The following is a 14,775-nucleotide window of genomic DNA, read 5'->3' as shown; positions in this document are numbered from 1 at the left end:
AAAATATCCACCATTCACTTAACTCATCTTCCAGCTTATTTGGGGAGATGCTAAAGGAACATGTGAAAAGAACAAAGTGTCTGTTGCTCCCCTGCTCGTGCACTCTGGGCTAGCTCTGCCTAGCCCGCAGGAAGTGAGTCATATACAAGACACACCAACAACCCAAGGTTAAAACTTCATCAAATTTCTTATTCTCAGCTGAGAAAGACAGCTGAGAAATAGAAAGAGTGAAGACATCTGTGTTTTAGGACAGTGGATAGGGAAAAGAAGTTTTTAAAAGCCAAGAAAAAATAAACAGCTAGGTGCTACTGGCTCACACCTGTAATCCTAGCTACTCAGGGGGTTGAGATCTGAGGATTGTGGTTCAAAGTCAGCCTGGGTAAGAAAGTCTGTGAGATTCTTATCCCCAATTAATCACAGAAAAAGCTGAATGTGGGCCTGAGGCTCAAGTGGCAGAGCACTAGCCTTGAGCAAAAAGGAGCTTAGGGACAGTGCCCAGGCCCAGAGTTCAAGCAAAAGAAATAAATAAAAATAAAAAGGTAGAAAATAAACTGTCCTGTCCTACCGGTGGAGAGACAGACATGTCGAGTTTCTCCAGGGCGTACCAGCAATGGACCACTTTTGCTCGAATATGGTATCTTTTAGATGGGAAAATGCAGCCTCCTGGCAAACTGGGTACTATAGCATAAGTAAACCTTCAGGGATTACCTAAACCTATGCCATCAACTGAGTGACTGTGGAGACCATGTCGTCATAATGACCACAAAGCATACTGCATTTTCTGGAAACAAATGGGAACAAAAAGTATATTCCTCTTATACTGGCTACCCTGGTGGATTTAAACAAGTAACAGCTGCTCAGCTTCACCGGAGGGCTCCAGTGGCAATTGTGAAATTGGCTGTTTATGGCATGCTGCCAAAAAACCTTCACAGGAGAACAATGATGCAAAGGCGACCTCTTTTCCCAGATGAGGATATTCCAGAAGCTATTCTTTTTTTTTTTTGATGTTTTTAAAAGTATATTTATTGAACTATAAATGTACATTCAGTAAAATTCTGTTAGGACTTGATAAATGCAGTCATTTAAACCCACCAGTCATGTTGCAAAATCATTTTTAAAAAATCCTTTAGGGGCTGGGAAGGTGGCTCAGTGGTAGAGCGCTTGCCTTGCATGCATGAGGCCCTGGGTTCCATTCCTCAGCACCACATAAGCAGAAAAAGCCGGAAGTGGGGCTAACGCTCAAGTGGTAGAGCACTAGCCTTCAGCTGAAGAGCTGAGGGACAGCGCCCAGGCCCAGCTTTCAGGCCCCACAACCGACCAAAAAAAAAAAACCCTTTATACTCCCTTGCAATCAACTTGTCCATCAATAAAGGGGTGAAGAAATCAAATCTGTTTTGGATAACTTGTCTTCAGGATCTTCAATTCTTTTAAGCACCAAGACCGAAGAGGGCTGCGCGGTCAAAAGGAGGCCAGAAGCTATTCTTAAGAATTTAGTGGAAGAGCTTCCTCAGCCACGGAAAGTGCCCAAATGACTGGATAAATATGCCCAGGAAGAAATAGAAGCTTTCCCAAGAGTGTGGTCTCCACCTGAAGATTACTGGCTGTAGGAGAGGGCAATTACAGAGGTGGTTAAGCTGCTTCTTGAAGTTTCTCTGACTTAGGGCAAGGCTGGAACAACTACTTCCATGCACCAGGATGAAGCCCACCAAGGAAGGGCTGGTCCTTCTTTGGGAAATTGCAATAAAATGCATTATTTTATTTAATCTGATTTAAATGTCATAAATGAGGATAATAAAATTGCCTATTTGGTTAACTAAAATAAAATTTAAAAAACAGGTAGAAAAATGTTAGGAAGAAAGGAGTAGAGAAAAAATTAATACTTTTCTGGCCAAGGACGAAACAAATCTAATATAAATATAGTAACCTCTCAGTTCTCAGCTGGATATAGTGGTACCTGCTTATAATCACAACACTGAAAAGCAGAGGTAGGAGAATCGTGAATATGAGGCCAGACAAGGCTATATTATAACCTTGTCTCAAACCAACAAAAAATAACCTTCTAAGACATTTTTAAAGGAAATTTCTTCCCATATTCCTTTATTTCCCCTTCCTCCACTTCTTCTGCTTCCTATTTCTGTTCCTCTTTTCATTACCACAAGTCCTAAGAACTTCTTTTTTTGGGGGGAGGGGGGAGGGGGAGCGGGGAGGTCCGGTCGTGGGGCCTGAACTCTGGGCCTGGGCACTGTCCCTCAGCTCTTCAGCTCAAGGCTAGCACTCTACAACTTGAGCCACAGCGCCACTTCCAGCTTTTTTCTTTTTGCTTATGTGGTGCTAAGGAATCGAACCCAGGGCCTCATGCATGCAAGGCAAGCACTCTACCACTGAGCCACCTTCCCAGCCCCAAGTCCTAAGAACTTCTAACCAATGAGAAGTAAATGACTGACTCAGGGTAAGGGAGAGTTTGAAGAGTTTGATATAATCATATTTGAATTCTAAAGAAAACAGTTGTGGGGCAGAGCTAATGGTGTCCCCATCCTGTCTTTACCAATAAAACAATGGAGATGATTTGGCATTGGGTGCCTTTTTAAAAGTTATTTACTTGCTTTTATTATTTTTAAGTAGTTACACAAAGGGATTTTAATTCAACATGTAAGTGTGTGAGTTTAAAGCATCTTGATCATTGTTACCACTGAAGAGGCCAGGAGTGTCAGTCATTACCAAACAAGAGTCACCATCATTATAAACCTGCAGCCCTGTCCTTCTCATTGCCCGAAACACTAAGGCTACAATGTAGCAGATGTGGATATTGGCAAGTTTTATTTAGTGCATACCAAAAAAGAATCCAAACACAGGTTATTAATTGATTAAGCCATATTTCTCTGTCTATTTTAAGAGGCCACTGTAAAGGGGTTGAGGGTTGGTGTGCTCCTCTGTTAGAATTCTCAACCCTTAAATTTTAAGCACAAAAGTATTTGAAGTAGAATCAACCAAATTCATAAAAACACCAGCCTTGAATGAATATGATTTACTCTATTTTCCTCTTATCATTAACATTCTAGTTACTAGTGAGTTGTTCTCCATCCTATGGACCCCATATTGGGAGAAGTCTGGGGTCCCATATCATGAAGCACTTAACGATAGAACAGAAACACAGCTGCCTCACTTATTGCCAGGTTATTGCTCCAACTAGTATAAGTTCCATATTCAGCCCAATCAAAAGCAGAGAAGTTTCCACACTGCCTAGGAGTGCCCTCTGGGAAGAATCCTCCACCACCGATACAGTCATGGAACATAAGGAGAAGAGGAAGTGGTTATTAAAAATCTGCTGGTGTTATGATTTTGATATAAAGAATCCTTCCTTCACCTCCCCCAACAAAAAAAGATATTCATATATTGAACACAGTTCCCCCATTCAAGCAGTGTTCATACGTGAGGAGGAGTCATTGGATCATGAGGGCTCTGCTTTCATTAATGGGTCGATCCACTGGTACATTCACAATTTACATCAAGTCTTGGAGGTGGGTGGAACTATGGAAGTTGGAAGTTATTTATTGGGGGCATGTGTTAAAAGGTATGTTGCTCTAGCCTGTTCCTGACTGTCTCTTCTCTGACTCATAGACTTCATGAGAGTGTAATTTTGCTCTCCCATGATCTTCCTCCATGATGTTTCAGCTTTGCTAAGGGCCTAAAAGCAAAAGTATCTCCCTACCATGAACTATAATCATAAATCAAATAAATTCTTTCTTAGTTAAGCTGGGTGTTCTTTGGAGGTGGGGGGGGGTGTTATTCCATTGATGAAAAGCTGATTAATGCAGCTGGTGGCCCAGAGACATTATATGTTCAAATCCAGGCCTTGAGTTTTGCCCTAGAACCAGAACATACATACATACATACATACATACATACATACATACATACATACATACATACATACATACATACATACATATATACATACGTACATACGTACGTACGTACGTACATACATACATACATACATACATAAACATAGAGAGAGAGAGAGGAGAGAAAGAGATGAGTAACTCATGCTTATAAACTTAGGTACTCAAGAGACTGAGATCTGAGGATCATGCTTCAAAACCAGCCCTGTCAAGAAAGCCACAAGACTCTTATCTTAATTAACCACCAAAAAAGCTAGGAGTGGAACTATGGATAAAGTGGTAGAGTGCTAGCCTTGAGCAGAAAATAACTCAAAGATAACACCCTGACCCTGATTTCAAGCCCCAAGACTGACCAAAAGAAAAAGTAAAAGTCTTTTCTTAATCCATCTCCTGTTAAGATCTCTAGCATCAGCTCCTGTCCCTACTCCATACATATATATCCCATGCACCAAAACTGAAAAAACAGCTCACTGCTTGTTCATGACTGCATGTGCTCTGGAATACTCAATGTAGATTGTTCTGATACCTCATAAACATCCGTCCAATCTTAAGACTCCATCTCAGAAGTTACCTTTACCTTTCTTACAGTCACTGCCCTGACACCTTGAGCAGATTTAAGTGCTCTCATAAATTCTACTTATTTTTAGATGTTTTTTTTTCTGGTTAGTCATGGGGTTTGAACTCAGGGCCTGCGTGATGTCCTTGAGATCTTTTGCTCAAGGCTAGTGTTCTATCACTTTGAGCTACATCTCCACTTCTGGTTTTCTGGTGGTTAATTGGACATAAGAATCTCACAGATGGGGCTGGGAAGGTGGCCCAGTGGTAGAGTGCTTGCCTTGCATGCCTGAGGCCCTGGGTTCGATTCCTCAGCACCACATAAGCAAAAAGAAAAAAAGCCAGAAGTGGCACTGTGGCTCAAGTGGTAGAGCGCTAGCCTTGAGCTGAAGAGCTGAGGGACAGCGCCCAGGCCCAGAGTTCAGGCCCCACGACTGGACCCAAAAAAAAAAAAAAAAAGAATCTCACAGACATCCTTGCCTGGGCTGGCTTTCATGTGATCCTCAGATCTCAGCTCCCTGAGTAGCTAGGATTATAGGTGTGGACTACCAATGCCCAGCTTTTAGTTTAGTTTTGTTTTATTTGTTTTGTTTGTACTACTAAGGGTCCAAATGAAGGGTTTCCTGCATGCAAGGCAAGTGTTCCACCATAAAGCTATCCCTTACTACCTCATTTATGTTTCTATTGAACCTGACATACATCAGATAATAATTAGGACTTTGTGTAAATGTCTGTTCTGATAGATGCTCTGTGTCTCCTGAACCTCTGCACTAGTACAATGTAGGTTCTCACTGAAGACTTCACTGGGAGTAAACAGGTGCACACTGGCCCATGCACTCTTACTAGTACACATTCCTTAGGTCACAGAAAAAAAAAATGGCATGGGAGCCAGGTCCTAAGGGTCCCAGTACTCATCATTTCCCATCACAGTCCTAGGATCTCCACTGAAAAGCTGCCTTGTGCTGATAGGGATGGCTAGGTAATGAAGGGGAAATCTCAGGGTCCGCTTCTAGCAATTCAGAAGCCTTTTTTGCACTATGATCTGAGGGAGGGCTCTGTCACAAGACAGCATGCTTACTCTTGACAGTATTCATTCTGGGGAGAACAAGGAGTACAATCTCATCCTGCCTTTGGCCATTACTCCTCCCGATGAGACTAGAAGGAGAGTGCTATAATGATGCCAGATTTAAGGAGACATGAATGCTGCTTCAGATAAGAGCCAAGTATGCCTTCCCTGGCAATCAGGCCACAAAGCAGTCTACAACCACAGAAAGTGCTGTGATGTAGGGAGCAGGGGTTGGGAGTGCAAAGGGCCTTAGTGAGGTCTAGCAAATGTCCAGGACTCTTCTTGTAAAATCTTGAGCACAGTGTACAACTATGCATGCCCCGATAGGGCTGGATAAGAAGGCTAAACATTGGAAGTGGCACTAAACTCAAGTGGTAGAGCATTGGCCGTGAGCTGAAGAGCTGAGGGACAGCACCCAGGACCAGAGTTCAAGCCCCACAACCTACAAAAAGGAAAGAAAGCAAGAAAGAAAGTTAGACATCAGAGCTGGGCGCTGGTGGCTCACACCTATAATCCTAGGAGGCTGAGATCTGAGGATCACAGTTCAAAGCCAGCCCAGGCAGGAAAGATCATGAGACTCCTATCTCCAATAAACTTCTAGAAAACCAGAAGTGGCCCTGTAGCTCAAGTGGTAGAGGGCTCGCCTTGAGCTAAAGAGCTGAGGGACAGTGCCCAAGCCCAGAGTTCAAGCCCCACGACTGGCCAAAAAAAAAAAAAAAAGAAAGAAAGAAATGTAAGTTAGACATCAGGTGAAGAGATATAATGGCTATATTTTGAGCTTTCTCAGCCCCCAAAAGACTTCGAGAGACATTTACTGAACACAAGCCTTGCCCTAACTACAGAGAGTGAGTGTTTTATTCCCAAAGGCTGAGCAGACAGCATTTAAAACCTCAACTCTAGACTTTGGTACTCAATAGTACAGTTCTCTCAGCATAGACAGAAGGTCCCATAGGTCTCATCCCTGCCCCAACAAGGAGCAGGTTTACACTCCTGAACATACACACATTCACACTCACAACCCACACTCAGCATGTGCACATGTACACACACAAACTCAACTTTACGCACAGGCCCTTACCATCCCCCAGACTCACATGCTCACTGTTACATCCAGTGACTCTCATTCCAGGACACAAGGTATTGGCTGCTCTCTCATTATTAAATACTCTGAACTGGACAAATCCCACAGTAAATTCACCTAAAAACAAGTGACAGAAAACACTAGTTAACAAAAATGTTAGAAATAACTTCCTTGGAACCAGCTCAGAGATTTCAACATTCAGGTATACTAATAGAGCCCAGCACCACTGTAAATAATGCCTGGAGTCTCTCAGTCAAATGTTGGCTATGAAGGGTCTTTTCCAAACTCAGGAGCACATTAGCTGATCTTCAGAGATCACCCCTGGACTGCCAGATGCTTGTATGGAGAAATTCCACAATACACTGAGATCACCATTGAATACCTCCAGGAAGTTGTACTAATTAGCAAACCTGTTCACACAGTTCAAATTCTCCATAATTTTAAAGTCTCAAATCCCAAATATAACTAATAAACACTCTGAATGGTAAATCACAGGCTCAGCCTCTATGAAGGATAAGTTGCCAAACTTAGACTTGCACTAAGCAAACTAATAATAAGTCCTCACAATAGACATAAAACTTTCCTGTCCTTTTGTCTCTGGTTCTGCCCTGTGCACATGACTCTGGCTTGGTCCTATCAAGGTACTAAGGGTTTGTTAATGGGAATCCTAGGAGTAATTCTGGAGCAAATGTCCCCAGTTCAAATGCTAACTCTCCTACCTATGCCTTCAGACAGTTCCTGACCTTCAGTGTTCCAGTTTCCTACCCTAAACATCAAAGGTAGCAGTGCAAATTAATGGAGACCATACATACAATGTTTATAGAAAAGAACAGACTGCAGGAAGTGACAACTATCTATCATAACTTCTGTTAGTTTCCTGTGAAGAAGTCAGAAGAACTTTAAGGACTTATCTGTCTAAGGGGTGAATAATAAGATGCTGTTTTCTGGGCATTCCCAAAATCATAGACCACAGGTATCGCTGGGCCATTGTCAGTCCAACACCTCCCTCCTCCATATTTCACTGGGTATCTCTACAAAGAATAAAAGAAGTCATTGGCTAAGGAAAATAGCTTTTTTTTCTTTTAGTTGTGGGGCTGGAACTCAGGGCCTGGGCGCTGTTCCTAAGCTCTTTTATTCAAGGCTAGTGTTCTACCACTTTGAGCCACAGACCCACTTTCCATTTTTCTGTTAGTTAATTGGAGTCTCATGGACTTTCCTGCCGGGGCTGGCTTTAAACCTCAATCCCCAGATCTCAACCTCCTGAGTAGCTAGGATTACAGGCCAGAGACACCAGTGGCCAGCCAGGAAAATAGCTTTGACCCTTCCAGGAATGCTGCTGTCTATAAAGGGGGAAAGTTGCTGTCTCAGCAACTGAGATTACTTCAAAACCAGACAAATAGCCAGTTGTTCATGCCTAAAATCCTAGCTACTCAGGAGACTGTTATTTAAGGATAACAATTCAAACCAGCCCTGCCAGAATAGTTTGTGAGACTCTTATCTCTAATTAATCAACAACAACAACAAAAAAAAAAAACAGAAGTGGAGCTGTGGCTCAACTGATAGAGTACCAGCCTTGAGTGGAAAAAAAGCTAAGAGACAGCATCCAGGCCCTGAGACAGGCCCCAATCCTGGCAATAAAAAAGAAGACAAACAAGAATCTTTTCCTTTTGCTATATGTCTTCAACACCATAGTCAGTTTCTATATTTATCTTTTCTCTTTCTCCCAATTTTCTCTCTCCCACTCTTGGTCCCAAGCTCAGAATTCCTGAGAGAAGCAGAAGAGAAGCAAATTCGTGTTAGGAAAAAACAGTGCATAGAAGAATGGCTCCTGGCCAACCTCAAACACCTGCTTCTCTCTACACCCATGAAAACCAGACCCAGAGAACATCCTCATGTACCTGGTAGAGTCCAAACAGATTGTGTCCCAGATGCTGGAAGAATCCAGTGAAGGTGCGGTACCTCAGCAGGGAGCTGTTCCTCCAGTTCTGCAGGGGAGTCTTGTTGGGCACATGCCAGATGCCCAGGTCCTGGGCCTGGATGTCAAAGTAGCCAGGGTTCTAGAAAGAAACCAACAGTTATCCCAGCCCAGCCACACAGCCCCACAAGACTAAAGGCCCACATGTGCTGCTCTCAGCTGAGCTGATAGCTCTGGATTCCAGGCAGGCAGATAGCCAGCTATGTTCATTCACCTCTATTTCCTGCAGACAATAGTACACTGGCAATGCTCAAGTCCTAATGACATTGTCTGGAAGAAGCTGAGATTCAAGGCATGCATTTCTCTCTTCTGTTATAACCCTACCTTCCACAGCCCTCCTCCCAACCCACTCTCCTACATGCTGGTGGCCCAGCCACACTCAAGTCCTCACACTTGTCCAGCTGGGTAGAGGCTCGCACCAACCTTGTAGTCATCGCTTGTGGCTCCCTCTGCAGACCCAAAGAAGGTGTTATAGTTGGCCCAGTTGCCATTTCCCTTTGGGTAGTCTGCTCTGTTGCCCTGCTGATTGGACCAGCAATCACCTGCCATGCACCTCACAGCCATGAAGTTTTCATGTACACTGGCCACCAGGGTCCAGCCACCACCCACAGTGGTATTGTCACAGAAGGTCTGGTAGATGACTCTATTGTTGGTGTGGAGGAAGTACAGGCCCTCTGTGGAGAGAGGCAGCCCAGAGCCTCCTTGTCTGTGGATTCCTGGTCCATCTCATCTCCAAATCAGAACACATCTGGTAACTAGAAACATGGCCTAATGTCTCCTCTCTTGAATCCTATAACTTTGTTCCTGAGGTTCTAGAATCTCCTTCAATCTAGAAGACCATGCTTCTGAGATTGTGATAGGACATAGGATTATCCAAATTCACAGTGGTAATTTCCATAAAGTTAAACCCAGTTCTCAGATATCCCAACAATTCTACTCCTACCCAGAGATTTAGATTCACTAATATTTATTGCACTATTAGTCACAGGACCAAAAGACAGAAACAAGTATTCTTCAACAGATGAATGGATAAACAAAGTATCCTGCATGTATAGAACATATAATATGTATCACATATACTCATAAAATATTTAGATAAACAAGCAATGAACAAAAGAGAATTAATTATCCATGCTACAAGATGTGGAAACTAAAATAAGTATCCTAAGTGAAATACAGTAGACACAAAAATCCAAGTATCTTTGATTCTACTTATCTGAGGTAAGTAAAAGAGACAAATTAATGAAGACCATAAATTGAATGACAGTGACCAAGGACTAGAGGAAGGGAAAACATGAATTTATCACTTATTGACTATGGAGTTTCCATTTGGAGAAACAAAAAAAATTCCTGAAGATGATGGTGATAGTTGATCACAACATTGTGAAAGTAATTCATGCAAAAAATTCAAACACTTAGCCGGGCACCGGTGCCTCATGCCTGTAATCCTAGCTACTGAGGAGGCTGAGATCTGAGGATCACGGTTCAAAGCCAGCCCAGGCAGCAAAGTCCATGAAACTCTTATCTCCAATAAAACACTAGAAAACCAGAAGTGGCGCTGTGGCTCAAGCAGTAGAGCACTAGCCTTGAGCTAAAGAGCGCAGGGACAGCGCCCAGGCCCAGAGTTCAAGCCCCACAACTGACAAAAAAAAAAAAAAAAAAAATTCATACACTTAAAATAGGTTGAAAAAGCCAGACACCGGTGGCTTATCCCTGTAATCCTAGCTAATCAAGAGGATGATGATATCTGAGGATCAGGACAGGAAGCCAGTCCAGAAAGAAAAGTCCATGAGAGACTCAGCTCCAATTAACCACCAAAAAGCCAGCAGTGGAGATGTGGCTCAAGTGGTAGAGCACTTGAGTGAAAAAGCCAAGTATGAGCACAAGGCTCTGAGTTCAAGCCCTAGTACTGGCATGTACACACACACACACACACACACACACACACACACACACACACACACACACACACACACACACACACACACACACACACACACCTAAATAAAATAATGAGAATTTTAAATGCTTCATCACTCACCATGGGCATTCTGCTGCTTCTGTTTGATTTCCTTGCAGCTTCTGGGCAATAAAGACAAAAAAGGACCAGTCTATTTCTCAAGATCAATATTGTCCTTAGCTAGAGAATAGACAGGGTTTTATTGTCATTAGAAGATATTCAGCCTCCCTTGTCACTAATCCTAAACTCACTCCTCCACTGTGGCAGAGCCTTAGTGCTAAATTGAAAGCCCTGAGAATCCAGTATTCAATCCCATCTGACTCAAACTCTGGGCCTCATGTTCTCCTTTGGTTTTTTCTCTTAAGGCTGGCAAGGCTAATGCGCTAACATTTGATCCAGCTGTGGCTGGCTTTTTGAAGGTTAATTGGAGAGAAGTATCTTGGATTTGTCTGCCCAGGCTGGCTTTGAACCAGGGTCCTCAGATCTTAACCTCGTGAGGAGCTAGGATTACAGAAATAAGCTACCAGTGCCTGACAATAATTATAAAACGTTTGAACCCTTGCCAAGCAGGCATAGGCTCAGGGTTTGATCTTCAACCTGGAAGAAAAAGACCATTGCTTTTGAAAAAGTGTTATTTTGAGTGGATTTAGATTCACCACATCGGTTGGAGGCAAGGCTCAAGTTGGTATAGCAATAGCCAGTCCATGTCAAATAATTCAAAATGTGCCTAAGGGAAAACAAACAATATGTGTATACACTGAGAGACACTTGTAGGAGAAAGCGCCTCCCTCCTGGAGCACCTCACCCTGACCCAGCATAGCAAAGTCAGTTTTGTTTTTTTTTAAAGAAACTTTTAGCCTGGTGCCAGTGGCTCACACCTGTAATTCTAGCTACTCTATAATTAACCACCAGAAAACTGGAAGTGGTGCTGTGGCTCAAGTGGTAGTGCACTTGCCTTGAGCTGAAGAGCTGAGGGACAGTGCCCAGGCCCAGAGTTCAAGCCCTACAACCAACCCCCCTCCAAAAAAAGAAACTTTTAATGTAATAAAACACAAACACATATACCCTCTAATGTAATGAAACACAAACACTTACACACGTGGAGAATTATTTGGTGTAAGTTTAATGAATTACCAAAAGGCAAATACCTGGGCTATTGTCATCATGATCAAGAAACAAAAACTTGTCAGCAACCCAAGCATTTCCCATATGTTCCTTCCAGATTATAAGCCCTTCCTGTATAATCGTTGACCCAGTACAAGTAATCATTAGCCCAGTTCTAATGACAAACAGATCCATATCACATTTTCAAAAATTTAAGTTCATAAATTATGTTGACATCCAGCAGTACCTTCACATATTCTTCAAAAATGTCTTCTGAAATGTTTTCTCTTGGCCTCAGTACAAAACTTTTAAATGTATTCAATTTTCCAAACACAATACACACAAACCCTCTGGGGTTTTATTTGTATAAAGTAACTATAAGTTAATACAAAAACTCTATAGGGGGACTGGGAAGGTGGCTCAGTGGTAGAGCGCTTGCCTTGCATACATGAGGTCCTGGGTTCGATTCCTCAGCACCACATAAGCAGGAAAAAAAGCCGGAAGTGGTGCTGTGGCTCAAGTGGTAGAGCTCTAGCCTTGAGCTGAAGAGCTGAGGGACAGTGCCCAGGCCCAGAGTTCAGGCCCCACGACCAGACCCCCCCCAAAAAAAAACCAGAAAAAACTCTATAGGTTATTATCTATATTACTATCTTATCTATATTATTTATATTACCATTACTCTCTATTATGTAGGTTATTACATAAAGAATTAGAAGCTGAGATCCGAAAATTGTTCTGGAAGACTCTTATTTCCAGCAAAAAGCCAGAAGTGAGGGTGTGGTTCATATGGTAGAGCACCAGCCTTGAGCCAAAAAACTCAAACAAAAGCATAAGGCCTTGAGTTCAAACACTAGTACCAATATACAAAAAAAGAAAGAAAGAAAAAGTAAAGGAAAAAGGAAAAGAAAAGAAAGGGAAGGAGAAGAAAGGAAAGGAAAAGGAAAAAATGGTGGTCTTTCAGATAATATATGGCCGGTAGCTCACACTTACAATTCTAGCTACTCATGTGGCTGAGATCTAAGGTTCACGGTATGAAAACAGCCTAGGCAGATAAGTCCATGAGACTTTCATCTCCAATTGAGGAGGGGTGGATCAAGTAATAGAACACTAACAATGATCAAAAAAGTCAAATAAACTGTGGCCTCTCATACCTAAAATCCTAGCTACTCAGGAGGACCTCAGTTCAAAGCTAACACAGGTAGAAAAATCAGTGAAACTCTTTAATTAACCACCAAAAAGCTGGAAATAGAGCTGTAAATCAAGTGGTAGAGCACTAACTTTGAGCAAAAAAGCTCAAGGACAGCACCCAGGCTCTAAGTTCAAGCCCTAGCTCTGGCATTTTTTGCGGGGGAAGGGGAAGGGAGAGGATGCATGCTTGAGCACACAAAGATAATTAATGGGGGCTGGGAATGTGGCTTTAGTGGTAGAGTGCTTGCTTGCCTAGCATGCATGAGGCCATTGGTTCAATTCCTCAGTACCACATAAACATAAATAGCCTGAAGTGTCACTGTAGCTCAAGTGATAGAGTGCTAGCCTTGAGCAAAAGAAGCTCAGAGACAGTTTCCAGGCCCTGAGTTCAAGCCCCAGGAATGGGGGAAAAGATAATTAATAGAACACACTGTTCATATCAATTGTTATTGTTTTTCATAAAAATATCTTATAACTTCTCAGTGATTACATTTATTCCTAAGTACGTAATTTATAGCCTGAACATCCTGTGTTAATCCAGTCTGGCCTCAAATTCACCATGCTCTTGCCTCAGTCTCTCAAGTGCTATTATTGTTAAGTACTTAATTTTTTTTTTTTTTTTTTGCTCGGTCATGGGGCTTGAACTCTGGGCTTGGGCACTGTCCTTGCGCTCTTCAGCTCAAGGCGGGCGCCACTTCCAGTTTTCTAGTGGTTTATTGGAGATAAGAGTCTCACAGACTTTGCTGCCTGGGTTGCCTTTGAACCGTGATCCTCAGATCTCAGCCTCCTGAGTAGCTAGAATTACAGGTGTGAGCCACCAATGCTCAGTCGGTACTTAATATTTTTATGCTGTTGTTTTGTATGCGTGCTGACCCTGAGGTCAAGTCCCAGTACTAGCACATACCAAAAACTCCATTGCTTACCAAAACTTATTAAGAAATTTTTTTTCTTTTTTTGTCAGTCACAGGGCTTGAACTCTGGGCCTTAGCGCTATCCCTCAGCTCTTCAGCTCAAGGCGAGCACTCTACCACTTGAGCTACAGCTCCACTTCCAGTTTTTCTGGTGGTTTATTGGAGATAGGAGTCTCACAGTCTTTCCTGCCCGGGCTGGCTTTGAACCACGATCCTCAGATCTCAGCCTCTTGAGTAGCTAGGATTACAGGCGTGAGCCACCAGCACCCGGCTGATTAAGAAATTTTTATGAGAGTAAAATTCATCAGCTGTCTTCCTTCTACCTGATTAAGAATCCCTGACCAAGCTGGTGACAAGTAAAGGATCTCCTGACCTTGTATATTGGAAACCCTAACCTCAAGATTTTAAATGTTACCTGGGCACTGGTGGCTCACGCCTGTAATCCTAACTACCCAGGAAACTGAGTTCTGACAATCGATGTTCAAAGCCAGTCCAGGAAGGAAAGTCCACAAGATGGTTATCTCCAACTAATTACCAGAAAGCTGGAAGTGGAGCTCTGGGTTAAAGTGGTAGAGCACTAGCCTTAAACACAAAAGCTTAGGGACAGAGCCTAAGCCCTGAGTCCAAGCCCCACGACCAAAAGAAAAAAAAAAAAAGATTTTAAATGTTGCCAGACAGTTCAAAAGAGTTCCAAGTTATTTCTACCCAAAATATCAGGACTGAGTGAAGACCTTCCATAAAGAAGTTTATGGAAACATGGTTGAAGGGAATTGTTAAGAACAGATTCCCAAGATGTTTTCAAGAAGATATAAATGTTGAAATAAACCTCATTTCATAAGACAGATATTTATCTTGTTTACAAATAAGTTTGTAAAGAGAACAGCTATTCTATTAGAAGATGATACTAACCCAGAACCTTTTTTGAGGAGATCTTTGCCACTTAAGCTTTATCTTTTAATGCTCAAAAGTGTTCTCATAGTTCAGAAATTTAATATAACAAAAGGTGTAACTGTTTACCACTGGGGATCTTGGG

At 42.4% G+C, this 14,775-nt stretch overlaps 1 protein-coding gene and 1 pseudogene across 1 annotated transcript in view; one reads left to right on the top strand and one right to left on the bottom strand.

Annotated features, from left to right (window-relative positions):
* The first annotated feature begins 551 nt into the window (after positions 1-551).
* On the top strand, positions 552-1,655 carry LOC138812115 (large ribosomal subunit protein uL13m-like; annotated as a pseudogene).
* Positions 1,656-3,131: 1,476 nt separating this feature from the next.
* Positions 3,132-14,775, bottom strand: part of LOC138812064 (intelectin-1a-like) — a 53,932-nt gene continuing 42,288 nt past the window's right edge. Inside the window, exons 2-8 of the mRNA XM_070000006.1 lie at positions 10,621-10,661; positions 9,003-9,253; positions 8,503-8,661; positions 7,512-7,635; positions 6,618-6,721; positions 4,393-4,395; positions 3,132-3,281 (exon numbers count right to left, since the gene is read on the bottom strand). Coding sequence (XP_069856107.1) covers positions 3,132-3,281; positions 4,393-4,395; positions 6,618-6,721; positions 7,512-7,635; positions 8,503-8,661; positions 9,003-9,253; positions 10,621-10,661 — 832 coding nt within the window. The remainder of the gene's footprint in view (positions 3,282-4,392; positions 4,396-6,617; positions 6,722-7,511; positions 7,636-8,502; positions 8,662-9,002; positions 9,254-10,620; positions 10,662-14,775) is intronic.

This window comes from Dipodomys merriami, unplaced genomic scaffold, assembly GCF_024711535.1.
Source record: "Dipodomys merriami isolate MVZ:Mamm:240054 unplaced genomic scaffold, mDipMer1.0.p SCAF_56, whole genome shotgun sequence".
NCBI lineage: Eukaryota > Metazoa > Chordata > Mammalia > Rodentia > Heteromyidae > Dipodomys > Dipodomys merriami.
Note: the sequence above shows the minus strand (reverse complement) of the source record. Positions and strands in the feature narration are given on the sequence as shown.